Raw genomic sequence first — 21,102 nt, 5'->3', positions numbered from 1 at the left:
GAGCACTGGGACGGATTTGAAAGTTTCATGGTTTCGGTGGTAAATTGGGCCATTTTACCAAATCATAAAGCCTCTATATCACTGAATAGTTTTACAGGTCCACCCTGGTTGTGTTGTATAGACATTGTGAGTTGATAAAACCCACTAAGTGCTAAGAAAGTGACCAACGGGACAGCTGAAATTTCCCATGCCATCTCCAGGGTCCTGTTTACTCTGTAAATTGGCTCCTGAGAGGACATGAGGCATCCAGCTTGCCTAGTTAAGGTGATGGACGTGACTCCGGTGCATTGATTTTCCCTATGTCTAAACACTCTCCATCCAACTCACCGGCAAGCAGGGGTGCAAGGTAACCTCTCTCAGAATCACCTTACCTTTTCTTGAAACGCTAACCTTTGGTCCAGACTGCACAGCTACAATAACTCACCCTATTTATGTCTGACCTCTCAGAACCCCACTGAACACTTATTCAACTGGCCTTAAGAACAGTGTAAGAAGGTAAACTGAAGGAGACCTGCTACAAACTTTTCAACCAGTAGAAATTAAATCACTTATATTAAGCTAGTGATTTTGCCCTTGCTCTTGTCAGGTGGCAATCAAAAGTTTGATAAGTAATGGTCTTTAATTTCCCTTACAATTTTCATTCCATGGTAAAGCTGGCTGAGTGAGGGACTTCAGTTAATTAGTCTGACTTAATTAGGCTGTTTAGCAGGTCAGTCTGTCAAGGCACTGACTGACAATCACCCAAGAACCTGAACATGACATCACATCAAATACTACTACTACTAAAGAATTGTATTGGTAATGTGCTTTTCTTAAACCCAAAGCGCTGCAGTAAAACGACAACACAAAAAGAGCAATACAATGATACAATAATAATTTAAAATCAAGCATTACATAAATGCGTCTTACTCAACTTTTTAAAGTGATCCAGAGTTGGTGCATTTCTGATATTAAAAGGAAGTGCATTCCATAATTTGGGGGCTTGAATGAAAACAAATCTTTCCCCCATAGTCTTAAATGAAAGCTTGTCATTTTTGCACTACTAGTGTTACTAAATGCAATTAAAGACTATAAATAAAGAATGTTTTCAAACAAGCTTCTCAAATAGTTATCTTGTCATCCACTGGCCAGCAAACATATAGTCCCGCCTCCTAACCCACACTATTGGCCGAGACAGTGGTGTTGCATCAGGCTGGTCAAAATTCTCAAAACAAATGACAGGTTTTTTTCAAAAGGACTCAACCTACACTGTAAAAAATACGTGCAAAAAGTGTATGTGCATATTAGCACCTTAGAGTAGTAACAAGGTATTACTATAAACCTTTTAGTGGTAAATAAGGTACAAGCTGATATAATCGGGCATCATTTTTGCAATTTGTTTTCTAAAAAGGGCCACTAATGTTTTACTTTAAATTTTCTATGTAGTAAGCTGTAAAATAAATTATTTTACATAAATAAATAAATACAAACTAAAATAAAATACATGAATCAATTACATTGTTTTTTTCCCCTTTCAGTTAAATTCAATCATTCTTTGTGAGAAAACAATTTATTCATGTATTTAATGGAATAAAGCCATTTTAATTTATTCAATTAAACATCCATTAAGATTTTACATGTGACTCTGATAAGATTCATTTCTTAAAGATTTTTTTGTACTCAGTAAAGCAAAAGAGAACACTATATTTATGTACCCATCCTCACAAGCAAATGCTTATTTTTATTTTTTAACTAATTTATTGGTAACCCAATAATACGCAAATTGTTCTAAACCCCAGGATATCAGAGCCATCAAATCTCCTTATTCTCATCTTGCACACACTTAATTCCAACATTTACTTTCCTCATCAAGTTTCTTCAAAAAGTCCAAACTAAAATGGATGAACTTTAACTTTTAAGTGGAATGGACGCAAAAGATAAAGCTGTGAGACAATTTCAAATAAATAAAAAAAAAATATTGCATTAAATTGCTTAACATGTCTCAGATAAACAAGAGAAAAGTCTTAGTAATTTAAAATAGTTCATTTTAAACCTCAGGGTCAAGAAGTAGCGTACTTCAAAAACAAACTCTACTTGTCCAATCAGCCTGCTAGCCCACAAATGCATTTCCATAAGTGTTGTAATTGCTGCAGTAACGTGGCTTTTGACCCCGAGTCTAGATAGCGACTAATTTAACAATCCACAAAAGCTGTCCTTTAAGCATTTCCATTCCCGCCTGAGTCGGCTGCGCCTCGTGGCATTTCAAACACACCTCAGATCTGTTGAAACGTTTTATCACGAGGGTGAGCCTCAGTGACACACGGGTGTAAATAAAGCTCAAACAAGCCCCTCTCCACCACCTAACGGGCTCTCCAACTAAAGGCCATCCATATATTGTGGCAGGACTGTCATTTTATTACCCGAATCAATTCGGCAGGGCTCCTAAGTGACAGCAGAGGGATGTGGCCTTCGTTGGCCGGGGGGTTATCTGACGTGCACAGGCAGGGAAATACACAGCCTCGTAATGAACTCAACTCTTACTAATAAAGCCTTTATTGCTGGGCCATGTATGAACTGATACCAGCGTCGGTCCTGTTCGCCTGCGTGCTCGTAAACTAATGAAAATGAGCTTTTTCTCACAATCGGTTTTTGCAAGGGAGGAAAAGGCAAATGCAATTAAGTGATTTAATAACACAAACGTCTCAACGCGACAAATCATCCGCCGAGAAACAACTTAAACAACATGTTTTAATAATCAAGACCTTAGAGGCAAAAACCCATTTATGGTGACCTTTAAAAAGGCAATGAGTGAGAGAAACGCACAGAGACAGATAACCACACAGTCTCGACACCCATGGACTGGGCCCTATGTATAAAGGTTTAGGGTCTACAGTGGGAGTGGGCCTGTCAACTGGCCCTGTGTTTTGATCGAGAGGCTGAAAAAGAAGATGGCTCCACGAGGTGCGGACCTCTCGACTCTCTCTCTCTCTCACTAATGCTCCCTGCTCACATCTAGAAGTCAAGGCTGGAAGGGATAACAAATCGCCTCTTCAGTTCCACACTTCTGAACCGCTACTTCTTCATTTCGCTGCAGCAAAACCAAAGCACCGTTCCCTCTTTCCTGTCGACCCCCACAATCTTGCCGAGGAGAATTACAGATGAAGCTGGCTGCATTTTAAGATGGCATTTTAAAAAACATCCGGACCAACCGCAGGTAAAGAGGTTCACAGCGTGGCAGATTACAGAACTTAAAGTACTTGAATGCAGTGCTCATCTCTGGAGTGCTCTTTGATTCTCATAATGGAATCAATTATGTTTCAAATGGCAGCCACAGCCAAAAGACTTCTACCCTTTACCCTGACTTTCTGTTGCAAGGGTCAGATGTGTCTACATTTACAGCACGATGATTGTTCTACCAAATACGTTAAGGATTTTTAAATGTCTAGAGCTGAAAAAGCTAAAGATCTTTATTTGAATGTCTACTTCAACTCTAAAAAATATTCACAATGAATTGATTCATAATAAAATCTCACAAAAAAGACAATTAGGCTACTGTACCTTTACACAACAGTTAAATATGACAAATCTAATACAAATCAGTTGTTTTCTCTCTAGCTCTGTCAGGTAGAGTATTGCACAAACAACGCCAAGGTCATGGGTTATACTTGGGAACACACATACTGAAATATTAAAGATAAAAATGTGAATAAATACACCAGATGCTAGAAGTAAATGTGAACAACAACAAATCTTAAATGCAAAGTTTTGATTCAAATCAGAATTTGTATTAACATTGGGCAAATTATCCAAGTCATAAATAACATTAAATGTAATTTTAAATAAACTAATAAAATTAATAAAATGTGTGTTAATTAACTGAAATAAATTTTCACTTAAAATAGCTTTCAAGTTGAAGTTTTACAATAACTAAAACTAACTAAAATTAAATTAATCAAATAGAGATATAATGTGAAACAAAAACTAATTAAAACACACAATGCTGCTAAAAAATGTATCTAAAATTAAAATGTTATTGAAAAATTTAAATAGTATATCAAAATAACACAGTAACACTTTAGTATAGGGACCAGTTCTCATTATTAACTAGTTGCTTATTAGCATGCCTATTATAAACATATTGGCTGTTTATTAGTATTTATTCTGCATGACCATATTCTACATCCCTAATCCTACCCAATACCTAAACTTAACAACTACCTTATTAACTATTAATAAGCAGCAAATTAGGAATGTATTGAGGGAAAAGTTGTAATTAATGGTTTGTTAATAGCAAGAATTGGACCTTAAAATAAAGTGTGACCAATAACATGTATGTATCGGTAATTGACAATAAAAAATAGCAATGCATTCTAAATTATATCACATATATGAATAATTATATATCATATTATAATTATATAACAATCACATTTAAAAGGTTGTAATTGAGAAAATCTGAATTCGGCATTCTCAGTGTAAACATAGCTTAGCCGTCAACTGCTGCTAGAGCTAAGAAAAAAGGATGGAGAGCTTTTCCTTGTTCTGTCATCCTTCCTTTACCGTTTAGCTGAAGAAAGAGAAGGAGCAAGACAAATCCAAAGAGGACGACAGAAACCAGGTAGTGAGGGTGAGATAAGACAGCAGGTCCCACTAAAACCACGAACAGCATGTGTGTGTCAGAGAGAGAGAGAGAGGTGTGTGGCCTGGTGTTCCTGAGTGTGTGTGTGTGTGTGTGTGAGTCCCCAGGGAGCGGCTTTAGAACACATTCTAAAGGCAAAGACTTGTTTAATCCCCGTGGCCCTGGTGCACCTCCCACTGTCTAAAGCTCTTTTCTCTGTCGCCACTCGCCTTCCTTCCATCGCTTTTGTTCTGAACTGCACAGCTCTCATTCTGTAGCAGCAGGTTACCGATCTGCTGCTTTTCTTCAACGCCTTAGACTTATAATAGGCCTATTTACAAGAGATACACAGCACACACAAAGGGGGTCTGCTGCCAGAACATAATTCTTTACCAGTCGATTTTATGAGGGAGACATTAGGCACTTTTACATGTATTTGAAACAAATGGCTCCTGTGAGCAGACTGGGAGCTGCTTTATCTCATTTTATCGTCAAATTCTGAACAGATGAACTTTAACCAACTTTTAAAAAACACATACTGAAATTTCCAAGTACTATCATATTATTATGCTTTTTTGCACATTTACTATGGTAATGCCATGTTTGTACATGTTACCGCCATTCTTTTGTACATTTACCATGGTAATACAACGTTTTTTCACATGGTGTCATATATTATTATAATTTTAACAGTATGTTTTTGGTTATGATATCATAGTAACACCATATTTTTTGTACATTTACTAAGATATTATGTTTTGTATATTATCAGAGTAATAACATGTTTATTTATTTTTTGTTCCACATGGTATCATAGTAACATCACATTTTTTGCATATTTACCATAGTAATACTATGCATTTATAATTGTAATGCTGTGTGTGGATATGGTTTTACAGTAATACCATGTTTTTGTACATTTATGGTAATACCATGTTTTTGCACATTTCACAGTAATACCATGCTTTTGTACATTTACCATGGTACTACTGTATTTTTTTGTACATTTTCTATGGAAATACCATGTTTTTGGAAATTGTAAACATGGTAAGTGTAGATTTAGTCCTACACTTATTCACTTTTAATTGTAAATAAAAATGTTTCACTAGGTTTTATAAAATAATTGTGCACCCATGATTTTTCTAGAGTATCTTTTTCTGTATTATAAACCATGTTTATTATAGTATTTTTGTCATAGATTATGATTACATATTTTTTCATTTGTTATTTTTCATTCAAATGAAGTTATCTATATGTAGTAGATTGTGTTTAACACACAAAAGAGTAACACACACAGACACACAGAAGTATAGAAATACATTGATTTAAAAAAAAAACTGCGCTGGTATCGGATTGGATCGGTATCGGCAGATACTCAGAATTTTCAGGATCGGATCGGATCTGAAAAAATGGTATCGTTGCATCCCTAGTTAATATCTTAACCATTATTAGCATAGCACTACCATTCTTCTTAGCATCTCCAGGATAAGATTCATGTACATATAGAGTAATTGGCTGTTTCTATATTTCTCCTTCTATCATCATGCTCTCTGCTTTAACCTTTTAATTTTAATCCTGAGCAATAATTTCATGTTACTTATTCCACCAGTCAGACCACCATCATTTTTTCATATTTTACTTTCTCTTCAGCAAACATCAATTGACCCCCATTTTCCATGCCGCTAGAGTCTGGCTAGCAGGACTGTCCGTTTAAAGAGAAATTGAAAATTTATTAACTTAATTAGGTTTCCAAGAAGACACATGCTGCCTTATTGCACCGTAATTCAATGAGAAATAGAAATTAAATGTTTGGGGAAACATGAATGCACTCACCAATTTCCAAAAATAATATTAACAAATCAAGGCTGGGTAAGGTCTAACTCAACAGCACGGCTAAACGTGTCTTTTAGGAAAGGAACGGGAGGAGCCATTGATGTGTGTGCAAGGTTTTCTTGCAAAACAAGAAAAATGTACTCATCTTCATTGTTCAAAAGTCAACAGAATGAAGATGAGTACATTTTTCTTGTTTTGCCTAAATATCATATTTTTTTTACTGCCCTTCAGAATCTACAGAAGCTACTTACATGTTTTCCAGAAGACAAATTAAGTTAAATTTACATTGATCTTCAAATTCAAAAAGTTTTCATTATAAATTCAACTATTATTTTCTCTTGTGGACTATATGTAAACATCTTTTATGTGAAATATCTTATTCAGGTCAGTACTAAATAAACAATAACATTAACATTTTGCAGATTCTGAAAGGTGTATGTAAAGTTTTGACTTCAACTGTATAATCAACATTTCTCTTCAATTTGAGCGTCATCATGGACAGATTTTCTTTCTTGCGGCAAGTCATTCTGGGATTTTATTGCAACAAGATTTGTGATGCTCCCTAAGACATAGGTGAAAATCAAGTACCCTAGAAAGGACTTAATTTTGCTGTCTACATTTTGGAACTCATTGGAAGTGCCCATATAACGAAGTGCCTCAAAATGATGTCTAGATAGGCGACTGAAAAGATTTTAGATGGCGATTAATGTGAGAAACAAACATTTTTAGCACCATCCATGTGCCATAATGCAGCTGGAATCCCGGGAGAATGTAAGGATACGACTGAAGCGGGTAGAGGAGGGGGATTCTTGTTGCCTCTCACCTTTGAAGAAGAGGTGTCACATTCCTGACAGATCCATCCATAGCCGGTTTGTTTGGGCGACTTCTTCAGGGGAGGGTCCAGACAGCCGAAGTGGTAACAGAGCTGACACTCATCACACCTATGAGGAAAACAGGAAGGATATTAGCAGCGAGAATACATTAAAATGCAGCTGCGGGGCCGTTGTGCACTCACACGCATGCAATCTGCTTATACCCTGCCAAGAGGACAGTATGGCCCTAACCAGGCAGGTATGATAGATGGTGACAGAGCCATTTGCTGTCAGGTAACAGATGCTTAATAGATTCAAAACACATTGGCACACAACCTCTCACACGGCCTTGTACAGCCATCATAAAACACTCTGCTCGATTGGTCCTGCTGAAATGAGTTTCAGCTCATCCTGTCGATAAATCTCTATAGGATTTTTATTCCGGAGTCAAGGAGTCAAGAAAGACACTGAGATTCTGTCCTTACTTATAGGTCTGCTCAACCACCGTCTCCTGCTATCCGATTTTACATAAACCGTAAAAGACCTCTATCTTGCTTTGATTATTCTGCTATTCTGCAGCAGTTTAAAGGGCTGTGCTGAATATTGTTAGTTAAAACAAAATGCAACATCCTCAGAAGAATTCAGGACTATTCCACATTAGTTTCGGAAAACACTTCATTACATGGTACAGTGATTAATTAAATTAATTAGAAATGATCCCATATACATATCTGAGAACCTTAAGAGGTTCAAACTGCTCCAATGTTACAAACATTTGGTAACAAAGTGATAAAAAGTAATGTTTATTTATCTATTATTTACTGACTTACGGAATTTTCTGTAACATTTTAACATTAACACCAACATTTTTTTAAAAGAAATGAACACTTTCAGTCTGCAACAACACAATTAATCAAAAGTGACAGTAAATATATAAATTGCTTTTATAATGTTATAAAAAATATATATATTTTAAATAAATGCTGTTCTTTTGAACTTTATATTTATCAAATAATCCAGAAAATATTAAGCAGCACAACTGTTTTCAGCACTGATAATAAGCGATGTTTCTTGAACAGCCAATTCAGATTTGTCAATTACAGGAATTAATTACATTTTAAAATGTATTCGAATCAAATGAAAATAGTCATATTAAATTGTAATAATATCTCAAAATATCACTTTTTTTCAAATAAAAGCAGCATTGTTTATTTATAAATATGATATTTTTCATTACTATTCATTTAGAATCTGAAACATTCATTTTTTTGTTCATAATACAAATACATTATTCACAATGTAAATTTACACAATGTTAAAAATATATATTAGTATTTATAGAAACTAACTAACTATATATAAACTATATACTATACTAAAATGTTTTTATTAATTTTTTTTATTGTTTGTAAAAACTTCCCAAATTAAATTTATATTCAAGGTCCGTGGGCACAAATAAACACATCTTTATTACTTTTTGAATAATTAACTGCAATAAATTAACATGCTAAAGTGACAGCTGTCAAAACACATTAACCATATCTACATTCATAAGTCTATTGTAAGAAACACACAGTGCATGAAGTTCAGCTCTCATTTAACATTCATAAGGTGTATCTTCTAAGGATCCACATGCCCTTCACCCTGCAGTCCATGCTCTCCTCTCCTTCCTGTCCATAATTAACTAATTACGTTGTAATCAATATAGTAGATTCTGATTTGGCAATGTAAATCAGATAAAGCCGATAAGAGCCAGGGAGGTCAATAGGCCCATTCCCCATCCTCGTCTCCATTACGGGACGGGGGGTGCGGCGGTCTTATCAGCGAGACCGCAGGATGAGGCGATAGAAAAAGACAGGGACAGATGCCATATTTTTTCTGCCAGGTGAGCAAGTGGGAACATTGAGACTTTTGTGGAGGCAGGGTTGTTTTTGGTGTCACCGAACCTGACGCTGGGTGACGTGGAAGCCCTTTTCAAACTCAGGCCCATCACAGACTTCAAATGCTAATTAAAGGACTGGATGGCATGCGGTCAGTGCTAATGAGCAGAGAGTCTCATGCCGAAGACACATGTGCACCTTCTGTCAGCACCGAACACCTATAATACAGCATATAATGGCTAACCCGATCACATTAATGTAGTTTTCTGGTCATTAGTACCACATATCATTGAAAGAGAGCACAAAAAGGTCAAACACACTCTTGATTTCTGCTTTATTAGCTCCATTTATTAAGGAAATGTGATGGCAGAAACACCAAAAACATGCGCATATTGATGTTCAACAGGTTTACTTGCAATTAGGAGTCTGATTGAAGATCAAAAAGCCAACAATGACTCCTGCTGCTCATATCCACACAGCAAATTTCACACTGTTTCTGATCAAGCAACCAAATAAACTTCTCAAGTCCTAAGGGAGCACTTCAAGGTGTCTTTGCAAAAGGTAATGAGCGACTCTCACCTGTGGTTACCATGCCGACCCTGACAGAGCTGCTATAGGGCAGCCAAAGACAAAAGCATTCACAAATTCCCACTGGATCAAAACTACTGTAGTCTGGAACCTCCTAAGACGCAAGCGTAACCTATCGGTTTGACTCACTTGCTAAACAATTCAAGCTGATTTATTGTGTCACAATAAGGGATACAGAGAAGTCTAACTATTTAGAAGTGTAAATATTATTTATATAGGTTCAGCAGAAAAACTGTCACTATAGCTATGATTTTGAACATACAGTGGGGATCGAAGTTTTCACCCCCCGGCTCTTAATGCATCGTGTTTCCTTCAGGAGCATCAGTGAATGTTTGAACCTTTTTTAATTGTTGTGTTTAAGTCCCTCAATCATCCTCAGTGTGAAAAGGTGTATCTCAAAATCATACAGTTACTGCTGGAAAGGGTTCAAATATGCAAAAGATGCTGGAAAACTGAAGATTCTGCAGGACCTGGAGGATTTTTCTGAAGAACAGTGCTCAGTTGAACTGTTCAGAACAAACAAGGGACTCATGAACAACCATCACAAAACAAAAAGACAGTCGTAGATCATCCAGGTAACCACACACAGTATTAAGAACCAAGGGTTCCCAAACTTTTGAACGTGGTTATTTTAATAATTTCAGCTATTTTTTTGTCTTGTGGACTATATGTAAAAAATTTTTATGGAAAATATCTTACTCAGGACAGTACTAAATAAAAAATAACATGCGTTTTGTATGATCTCTCTTATTTTGGTAAAATTATCCACATTTTCACAGATTCTGCAAGGGGTTCCCAAACGTTCGCATGCCACTGTATATAAACACTAGGGGTGGCACGATACATGTATTTGTACCAAACTGTCACGGTACGGGCATCTCGGTTTGGTTCATGAGGCCTTACAGTGAATAAAGGCAATTCACCCGAAAATCCAGAAGGGGCCCCCGCAGTAATGCAACACTGTTTGATTACCGCCAGCAGAAGAACAGCGAATGCCATGAGTTGCACTTGAAAACAAAGCCCCCTAGACAGTAACCATGTGCTGATTCTGAATCTGTCTCTCACATAGACTGACAAAGGAGTATACTTTAAAGGCTTGCGAAATGGAGCTTTGTGCTCGTGTATCCTACCGCTCTCATTCGGCACAATATTACCATTTTCTCTAGGTTTCTGAACAAATAAATGTAGCCTAATTTCAGCTATTTGATTTAAGTTTTATCTAATTTATGGGGCTTACTCCAGGTTTTCAACCATTAGCAAAATTAATATATAGCTAATATATAGACCAAATTTACATAAATACCTAATCATTATTCAGCTATTTAAATTTACATTACAACTTAGCCGTATCCTGATAAAAGTGACAAAATCAAAAACAAATTTAATTCAAATAGTCAGCAAAAAACCTTGACTAATATCATTAGTGGACACCGTTAAAAAAAAAAAAACACTGTTGGCACACTTTATTTTTAAGGTCCAATTCTTGCAATTAACAAACCATTAACTATGACTTTTGTCTCAATAAGCTCCTAATTCGCTGCTTATTAATAGTTAGTAAGGTAGTGGTTAAGTTTAGGTATTTGGTGGGATAAGGGATGTAGAATATGGTCATGCAGAATATGCGCTTTATAAGTACTAATACACAGCCAATATGTTAATAATAGGCATGCTAATAAGCAACTAGTTAATAGTGAGAATTAGTCCTTATACTAAAGTGTAACCCAAAAATATAATGCTAAAAACACAAAACTGCTCTGTTACATACCAGCTGCATAGGTGTGTATGATTAAAGTGAATCATACTGACAACATATTTCTTAGTCTGTTGCATGAGAAAAATATAAAATTTTTAATTTCCCTCAACAAACACAAACCTCTTCTCTTTATTAAACATAAGACTGTAGCAGCAGTCGATTCACAAGCTCGTTTAAACGGTGCATACTGCTTGTGCCTCAGCATGCATGGTTTCTTCCTGTTTCTAATCCATATATTTATTGTGACAGAGCAATGAGAAAATGGCTTGCCCTCGGCGACAAACTGTCAACTCGAAGCTGCCTCCATTACATGATCCTCCTCTGAAGAGAGAGAGTGGGTAAAGGGAAAAAGAAATCCTGCTACGGGAAGATTCCCAGAATTTTGCTCATATCCCATTATACCTTGCAATAACGGCTGCCTTTCACTCGTTAGTGGAATAGTTAACGAGAACAAATGCCCTTCTGTTTTATTATTTTGTCCATAAAATAGCAGTTTAATGAGCCAGACAGCTAACATGAACTGGTCTTGCATGAGACTGTATGAAACATTTGGGTTAAGTATAGTATAGCTAATATTTTTATCTAATGATATATTCTAATCGAGATCAAGTAAAGCATTTTTCTTCCTATTAAAAGTATATTTAGGTTGAAAATATGTATTAGTGGCATAATGGTGATTGCCACAAGAAGTCATTTTGACATCCATCATTAAACAAAATGTTTTTTTTTATATATATATATTTTTTAACTATTATATATATATATATATATATATATATATATATATATATATATATATATAAAATTCACATTATATTATTTTTAATTAAGCTTCACATTGTAATCATCCCCATTTATATATATATATACATACACAGTGCTCATCTGAAACGTGCTACGATTTCCAAGGCGCCTTAAACCAATCAAGGTCAAGCGCAAATCGTGCACATTAGGATTGATAACGAACGAGAAAAGGCAAGTGAGTTTGTTTTGAGTTTGCTTTGTGCATGTTCTAGCATCCATGCACAAGTTTCAGTTTCGCTTTAAATATTTAGGCTGGGAGTTTATAATAGGCTATATGTTTATAGTGAATGCCATTATAATTTGTGTTTGTTTTTTTTACTTATATTTTCGTTCTTTTTTCTATTCTGAACACTGCTAAATTTACAGGATTTTTTTGTGGAGTGTGGGGAATATACATGTTTCTAATGTTTGTAAACATTTAGTTTATTTTACATTATTTCTGAATGAAATGATAAAATGTGTCTTACACATCAATCGACTTGTAGGCTACACCAATGCAACTTATCTATGTCAAAGTGCTCATAAAAAATAAAATAGGTAGAGATGATACAAGAATAGAACTGCCATGTCTGTACAAGTATACATACAGTACATTAGTAAGTGAGTGTCAATTTAGAAAAAATTTTATAAATCAAAGCTGTCATAAACATTTTGCGGCCCCTCTCTATAATAAAGAAAACTTGATGTGGCCCTCGAATCAAAAAATTTGTCCACCCTTGCATTAAACCTTTCTCCAATAGTCCTCTGGCTTGTCCACGTGATCTTTAGCAAGCAATTTTCTTTTTGGAGAAGAGTGGCTTTCTTCTTGCAACTCTGCCATGCACACTGTGGTTGCTCAGTGTTCTCCTGATGTGGGCTCATGAACATTAACATTAGCCAATGTGAGAAAGGCCTTTAGTTGCTTAGAAGTTACCTTGGGAACTTTTGCAACCTTGCAGACTAGTACACGTTCTGCTTTGGAATGATCGACCACTTCTCGGGAAGGTAACAGTGTACTTGAATTTCCTCCGTTTGTACACAATCTGTCTGACTGTGGATTTGTGGAGTCCAAACACTTTAAAGATGGTTTTGTAACCTTTTCTAGCCTGCTGAGCAACATCAACTCTTTTTCCGAGGTCCTCAGTAATCTCCTTTGTTCGTGACATGATTCACTTCCACAAACATGATCAGACTTTGATAGATCCCTGTTCTTTGAATAAAACAGGTCACGTACTGACATTTGATAGTCATTGCACTGACTGAAAACACCTCTGCACAGATGGACTCTAATTTCACCTTTAAATTAACTGCTAATCCAAGAGATTCACATACTTTTGCAACGCACAGATATGTAACACTGGATCATTTTTCTCAATAAATACATGACAAAGAAATTATTTTTCTCTCACTTGTTTGATTGGGTTCTCTTTGTCTACTTTCAGGACTTATATGAAAATCAAAACATCTAAATCTATCTATCTATCTAGATATATATGTGTGTGTATAAAACAGTATGTATATGTATATGAATAATATATATATATATATATATATATATATATATATATATATATATATATATATATATATATATATATATATATATATATATATATATATATATATATTTACAACAGTGATTATTTTTCTGTTTATATAACACAGAACAGGTTAGTAAGTGTTCTGTTTTCATATTGTGGCTAAACAATTGAGTATTTCTTTTGGATTGGTCCCATTCACTTCCATTGTAAGTGTCGTCTTGTTACCCAGATTTTTTTTTTTTTTTTTTTTTTTAAAGCAAAGTGGAAATACATTTTGGTGCTAATAAACTGTATGCCACAAATGATGCCCATTATGCTTAACTTGTTTTGAACCCAGAATAATTCTTTAAAGAAACTCATTAAAGCAGCACAAGTATCAATTATCCCGAAAGTTCAATTTACTGCAATATTAACAAGGTTAAAAAACAAACGTGAGACAGACAGCGAAATCACAAAGCAAGATGGAAACTACAATTACAAACCGAACCTCAAGTGCACATTCTTTTGTCTGAGCAGATGTGAGGACAGGTTACGAGTAAAAACACACACAGCGGTGCGCTCAAACACACACACATATAGAGAGGCTGAGCAGGCATATCTGCACAGGAAAGGGGAATTTAAATCACCTCCAGGCTTCCTTGTGAAAAGAAGACAAATGACCAGGAGTGCGTGTGTGCTGCGTTAATGAGCACGCGGCTATTGTTGCACACAGTTGCTGATTGATTTCATATGAATCCCTCGCTCAGGCAAATAAAGAAAGAGTGAGAGACTCCTCTGGCTTCCTGCAGGGCGAACGTTTTGGACCAGCGGCAGCCACGGGAGGCTTGCGTTTTATTAGCGGAGCACGCCCCGATTCGCCATATACTTCTTTAATTACTTTGTCTTAATAAACCTTTTGTAGCATTTGTTGTGTATCATGGTTTAACATCTTTGAATTAAAGCAGTGCTCAGTGATGCAGACCCAAGCAGACAGACGGGCCGATGATTATGCTTAATTGGAATTCAAATTGACAATGGCCAATCATCATAGGCGGTTCAACAGGAAGTAACCTTTCAAAATGAATACATATACTTTTAATTTCTCTTTCAGTGCAACAGAGTAAAGAAATTAAATACTATAGTATGTCTTTCTACTGACTACTGAGAACAAACCTACTTTATTTAAATACTAATATATATATATATAACTATATAAAAATGAAAATAATAAAATGCAACTAATATAATCATGTACAGTTAAGATACCATTGTTTATAAGCTTAGAGAGAGGGAAATTAATTCCCATAGAATTATTTAAAAATAAAGAAATTACTATAAAATATATATTACATGCACACTACTATTAATACTTTTATTCTGAAAGGATGCATTAAACTGATCAAACTGACAGAATCAAGACTTCAATGTCTGTCTTTGAATAAAAAAAATACATTTCAAATAAATATTGTTCTTTTGAACTTCCTATTCATCAAAGAATCCTGAAAAAATGTATCCTGGTTTCCACAAAATATTAAGCAGCACAACTGTTTTTAGCGTTGATAATAATAATAATAAAATGTTTCTTAAGGCAGCAAATCAGCATATTAGCATGATTTCTGAAGATCGTTTGACACTAAAGTAATGGCTGCTGAACATTCAGTTTTGCCATCGCATCAATAAATTACATTTTAAACTATAATAAATAAAAACAGTTATTGTAATACTATTTTACAATATTCACTGTTTCTGATCAAATAAATTCAGCCTTGGTGACAATAAGCCCCTTTAAAAAACACAACAAAAAAACCCAAACCCAAACCTTTGAACGGTAGTGTTTTATATGTCCAGTTCAACCTACAAATTCAGTTCATAGTAACATTAATAGCCTACATTTCAATGGCTGATTATAAAGAAGCTACTGCTTACTTTATATAATAAACAAAAGCGGCACTGTGTTGTTGGTTTGCCACTTGATGTTCAGTATAAAATCTGCAGCAAAGCCAGTTGAGAACCACTGATTTGTAAGAACTGAGTGGATATGCTCTCATAATAGAAAGCCAGCAAGATTCTTCTCCAATAGGGAAGTGATCAAACTCTACATTGTACTTCTGAAAGAAAGACTTGTTCCCTACTAATAACAAAGCACCGCTCCACTAGCATATGAGAGAAGTTTCTGAAGAGTTTCTGCGCCGCGAGGTGATGCATCATCCTCGTTCCCACAACACGCAGGCGCCAACTTCTATCTGCTCCACACACTGCCCTTCTGGACCCCGTCACAAAGTCCTTGATGTTATCAAAGCAATTTGGGTCCGCTTTAATCATTGGGAAAACTGAGCTGCTCGTTTCTCTCCTCCCCTCCAACTCTCTCCTGCAATCTCGGACGGAATCCAATCACTCATAAGAGAGTCTATTGATTGATGTAATCTTATTGGGATGTGAGGTGAGGGGAAAAACACGATTGATTGCTTTTGTTTGTGACACATGTTGCTCTCGGCTAGCGATGCGTATCCTCTTTCATCTACTGTTTAATCTCTAAGAGGAGTTCTTAGAGACCCCCTGGCACGCTCAGCCCCCCCCTCTCGCTGGCTTCTCGGTGCAGGGTGAAAGCCTGGTGGCTCTGTTGCTTGATCTCTTCTCATCCTACCACTTAGAACTCTATTTCGGCCCAATGCTCCTTTTAAAGGCTGATCCGGTCAGCCAGGTTCAGGGCAGGGGCCTTCGTCTACACAGCCAGCTGATTGGAGAGATAACGCATGACAACTCCGTTTAATCAAATCATGTCTTAATACCGTAATGTACGATTCTAAATCTCCCTGGATAAAGCAAAGAGAATGTATTTAAGTTAAATTGGCTCCCGGCTGCAGTTTTGCGGATCATTATTACTGCAATCATCTTGCATTTTAAAGAGACACAGGCAATCGCCAACATCAGAATAATTCTAGGAACATTTAGGCCCGATTGGAAATTTCGAGAAGAGATAGCAAAGGGGCACAACAGAAAAATCACTCTGGAGATTTATATCAGTTGTCATTAAATGATAATGTGGCCTTGTTTGAGAGGATCAGAATAAATGGGTCAGTCCTGAACTACAGACATTCAGCAAAAGATTAAATAAAAGCAGGATAAAATAGAAATTGTTACATATACCAAGTCTGATAAAATGTAAAAATTGTAACTTGAATGCAATGTTAGTCGCTTTGGATAAAAGCATCTGCTAAATGCATAAATGTAAATGTAGAACAGAATAGCTGTTGATATTTTTGAGAAAATGTGTAAAGTTAAAGGAACTGAAGTAAATGAAGCAGGTTTCACTGGAAGCCATTGTGGATGTTTTAAAAACAAGTTAACAGTATATACTACTATTCAACATTTTGGTGTCAGTAAGATTTATTTAAATGTATCTATTAGTCTTTTGTTATGTCCAATTCTCGCTATAAGCATTAACTATAACTTTTGCCTCAAACTCCTAATTTGCTGCTTATAAATAGGTAGTTGTTAAATGTAGGTATTGGGTAGGGATGTAGAATATGGTCATGCAGAATATGTGCTTTATAAGTACGGTAACACTTTAGTATAGGGACCAATTCTCACCATTAACTAGTTGCTTATTAGCATGCCTATTATTAACATATTGGACTAGTTAATAGCAAGAATTGGTCCCTAAACTAAAGTGTTACGCATTTATTTATTTAAAGAAATTAACACTTTTATTACTTTTACTTAGTCATTTAGCAGATGCTTTTATCCAAAGCGACTTACAAATAAGAAAAAGTAACAAACTAAAACTCTGTAAACACTATATACACACATTTAAGAAAATAAAGAAATTAAATATAATTGACAAATATACATATACATACATGTACAAATAAATTCAATATATATATATTATTTCATATCCATATAGTATGAAGTACTAAAATAACTCAAATTAAATCAAACTAAATAAACAACCTATACTGACATCAACACTGAGCCAAGCACAAATGTTTTAAAACAACAACTTACTTACACATAGTAAGAAATGGTTATAAAAAGTGAAACAGAAGTGAAACAAGTTGTAGGAAAGAGGAAAAATAAAAAGCGATACTTGTATCCTTTGCCGGTGTCCCAGCCCGGTGGAGTCACACGGTATAGTCGATGGTCTTTACACTCTTCGGTCTTCACACTAGGAGGGCTTTACACGACGGCTGCCGCGGTATAATAACCTTTTTTATACCTAACAAATCACTATTTGAGTTCAGCTGGACCCACTTTCCTGTTTATCACTAAAAATGGCCACACTGACAAGATACGCGATACAGTACGAGACCAAACGCCATTTATTAAGCAAGAACGCATTAAACTGATCAAAAGTGATGGTAAAGTATGATTTCTGAAAGATCATGGGACGGATCAGGAATAAATTATAAAAAAAAAAACATTTTAAAAATGTATTCAAACTAAATAGTTATTTTAAATGGCAATATTTTACAATAATACCGTTTTACTGTATTTTTGATCAAATAAATGCAGCTCCTAGGTGAGCATAAAATCATTTTTAAAATCATTGAAACATTTTTGAACAGTAGTGTATATTGTAAAAAAGTAACATGCACAATAGTAGAATAAAAAAACAACATAGCAACAACCTAAAAGAGCCCACCTCCGAGTCTGATATTCTGGACCCTAGATATGGCTTTGGGTCATTTCATCAGTCTCTTTGGGATTCTTTTTTTTGGCCAATTTCATCATTCTGGGAAAAGTCAGAAGTCTGATTGCACAGAAAAGTAATCGCACACCCTTTGTATCAAGCTGCATGATTTCAGATATCACGTACACACAAATGATGCCGGATGCACATCTTAGGGGTGTGTTCAAAAGTATGAAGCATGGTAATACTCCTTCAGGATATAACAAAATGTCATTCGAGGACATCTAGAACTAGTTGAAATAACAAAAGTACAAAACAAGGCAACAAACAAGAATCGTCGCACTACTCCTGATAAGCTACAGCTAAAACACCCCTTTATTATCAAAATAAAGACAGGATTACTTCCTAAATGTTTGAACACTGTAATTAAAGGTTTTATGCTAAGGGATTAATCTGCATGGTAATTTTGACTGGCCCTTTTGTGGATTAACTTCCTGCGAGCGAGAGCAATTTCCACAGTGACCCCACAAAAACGCTTGGGTGGCAGAAACGCAAATCTCTTGAACAATAGCGATGTGTTTAATAGTAGCTACGGATTCTTGCACACCAAAACACCAAGTAAGCGTCTGAAAGGTTGCATTGTCTTTTCCGTGTACGGACCAGAAGATTGCATATTATAATTTTGATAGAGCGATAAATTGGCTATTTCTTGGATTTACTCGGATCCAAAGTGTTATGCACAAGACTCGTACGGCAACTGTTTAGTTCTTGGGCCCGCTACTTTCACCCATATGGATGGTACAAATGCAGCAAATTTATCACTTGGGTCCAGCGCAATTACTTGGGGAGCCACCACGTGACAGGGATCAATATGGCACAAGACGCTCGGCCATTGACTGCCGGCCATGACAAAGTGCCCCCGTGGCTTTTTGTGAATCCCTTCTATTGAGGGAGCAGATTATCAGCCTTTGTGAGCCTCCTCCTTTTTTGATTTACTGTTGAGGTGGGAATGGTATTATTAAGAGGCCTTTGTTTTACAAGGAGGAGAGGCAATGAATGGGCTTATAGCTGAAGCTGCAGAGGCCGGCCGATGCACTGACAAAGTAACTCCTCTTTATTATCTCATTACCACACGGCTCACTCATTCATTTAGTCTGGTACTCAAAGCCAGGACGGCCGTCGGGGATGCTAACTTCGAGTGGCACCAGCCACCTGAGGGACGCAGTGTGTTTCTCTGAGTAGACAGCAGGGGGCCATAATGTGTCAACTTTTGCACAATATTGCCTCTAACATCTGATGGCGGATCAGTTTGGTGGTTTGAATGATGCTGGTTAAGGTTAAAAGAAACATTCCTGGTTCGGTGAAAGTTAAGCTTAACAGCACATGTGGAATGATGTTTATTACAACAACAACAACAAAAATCCATTTGTCTCTTTTTCTTCAAAATCCGGGTTACAGTGAGGTACTTGCAATGTATGTGAAAAGAGACAATTTGTAAACATTAAAATACTCACAGTTTCAATAGTATAGCCATAAAGATGTAAACAGTACGTTAACAATTTTAGAGTGTTAAAAATGCTTAACTAATATTTTCTGTGTAAAGTTATATGTTGCCATAACAGTAACACTAAAAAAACTGAAACGAGAACAGTTTTATAGCTCAAATAATATGAAAGTTTTAACATAAGAATTCATGTAAATGCATTTATGGAATTGCAAGATTCACATTTCTGCTTTTAAATCCTCCAAAAAAATGGCCCTATTTACATCCATTTTAAGTACCTCACACAGACCTTAATTTTTGCCTTTTTGTCAGTTGGTCAGGGGTCAAATCAACTTTTTTTTTTTGGCAATAAATGTTGATTGATCTTAACTTGTAATAAATGCAGAATATTAATTTAAACCATTTAAAATAAATATATAAATGGTAATAAAACAACATTACCAAAATATATGAAAATATTCATTTGAAAATTAATACGTTTGAAAAAATTGTTTGAATTTCATTAACAAAACTGAAAATAAACAAATGCATTAATTAGAATAATAGCAGATTCTGTTCTATATTATAGTATTTTAAATGAAAATATTCGTTTGAAAATTAATATATTTGAAAAAAAGTCTGAATTTCATTTACAAAAACTGAAAATAAAATCTGAATAATAGATTCTGTTCTGTATTATAGTATTTTACAGTATATTAAACCCACAATATTCCTATAAAGCATTTAAAGGGTGTTGATTGTGGATTTGGAAGGGAAGTTTGGCGTCCTACGGCACCTCAGGTCTGGATCAATTACAGGCAGTCAGCTTTGGCAGCAATGCAGTTCACCGGCTTCTACCATGCTTTTGTTAATTAGTTAGGCACCTCTGGGCTGCGCAAGTCATCTAGCAAATGCACAAAGAGGGGGAGGCGCTCGATCCCGAAGACCAGCGGTGCACAACTACACTGCAGTGAACTGGCAAGGATAAAAGACACTGTAGAAGCTGTAGCATAATAGATTTTAGCTGCTTGGCCACTCTTCCCACACTCTGCAGCCCTGCCGCTTGGGTTTTCTGTTTTAATAGTGGTTGGGAGTGCAAAAGGAAAAAAAAAATGAGGTGAAGTCAGCAAAAACAAAATGCCACCATTAAATCATCTCCCTGAATCCCGTGTCAGGTCTGTAATAGGAAAGGCGCTCATCATCGGAAAGGTTACAGCTCT

At 35.8% G+C, this 21,102-nt stretch overlaps 1 protein-coding gene across 1 annotated transcript in view; it reads right to left on the bottom strand.

The window, feature by feature from the left end:
* Window positions 1-21,102, bottom strand: part of LOC306847037 (PHD finger protein 14) — a 99,846-nt gene that overhangs the window by 10,149 nt on the left and 68,595 nt on the right. Inside the window, exon 17 of the mRNA XM_079380776.1 lies at window positions 7,254-7,371. Within this exon, the coding sequence (XP_079236902.1) occupies window positions 7,254-7,371 (118 nt within the window). The remainder of the gene's footprint in view (window positions 1-7,253; window positions 7,372-21,102) is intronic.

Source organism: Barbus barbus (genome assembly GCF_936440315.1).
Source record: "Barbus barbus genome assembly, chromosome: 27".
Lineage (NCBI taxonomy): Eukaryota > Metazoa > Chordata > Actinopteri > Cypriniformes > Cyprinidae > Barbus > Barbus barbus.
The sequence above is the reverse complement of the archived record's forward strand: the minus strand, read 5'-3'. Positions and strand labels throughout refer to the sequence as shown.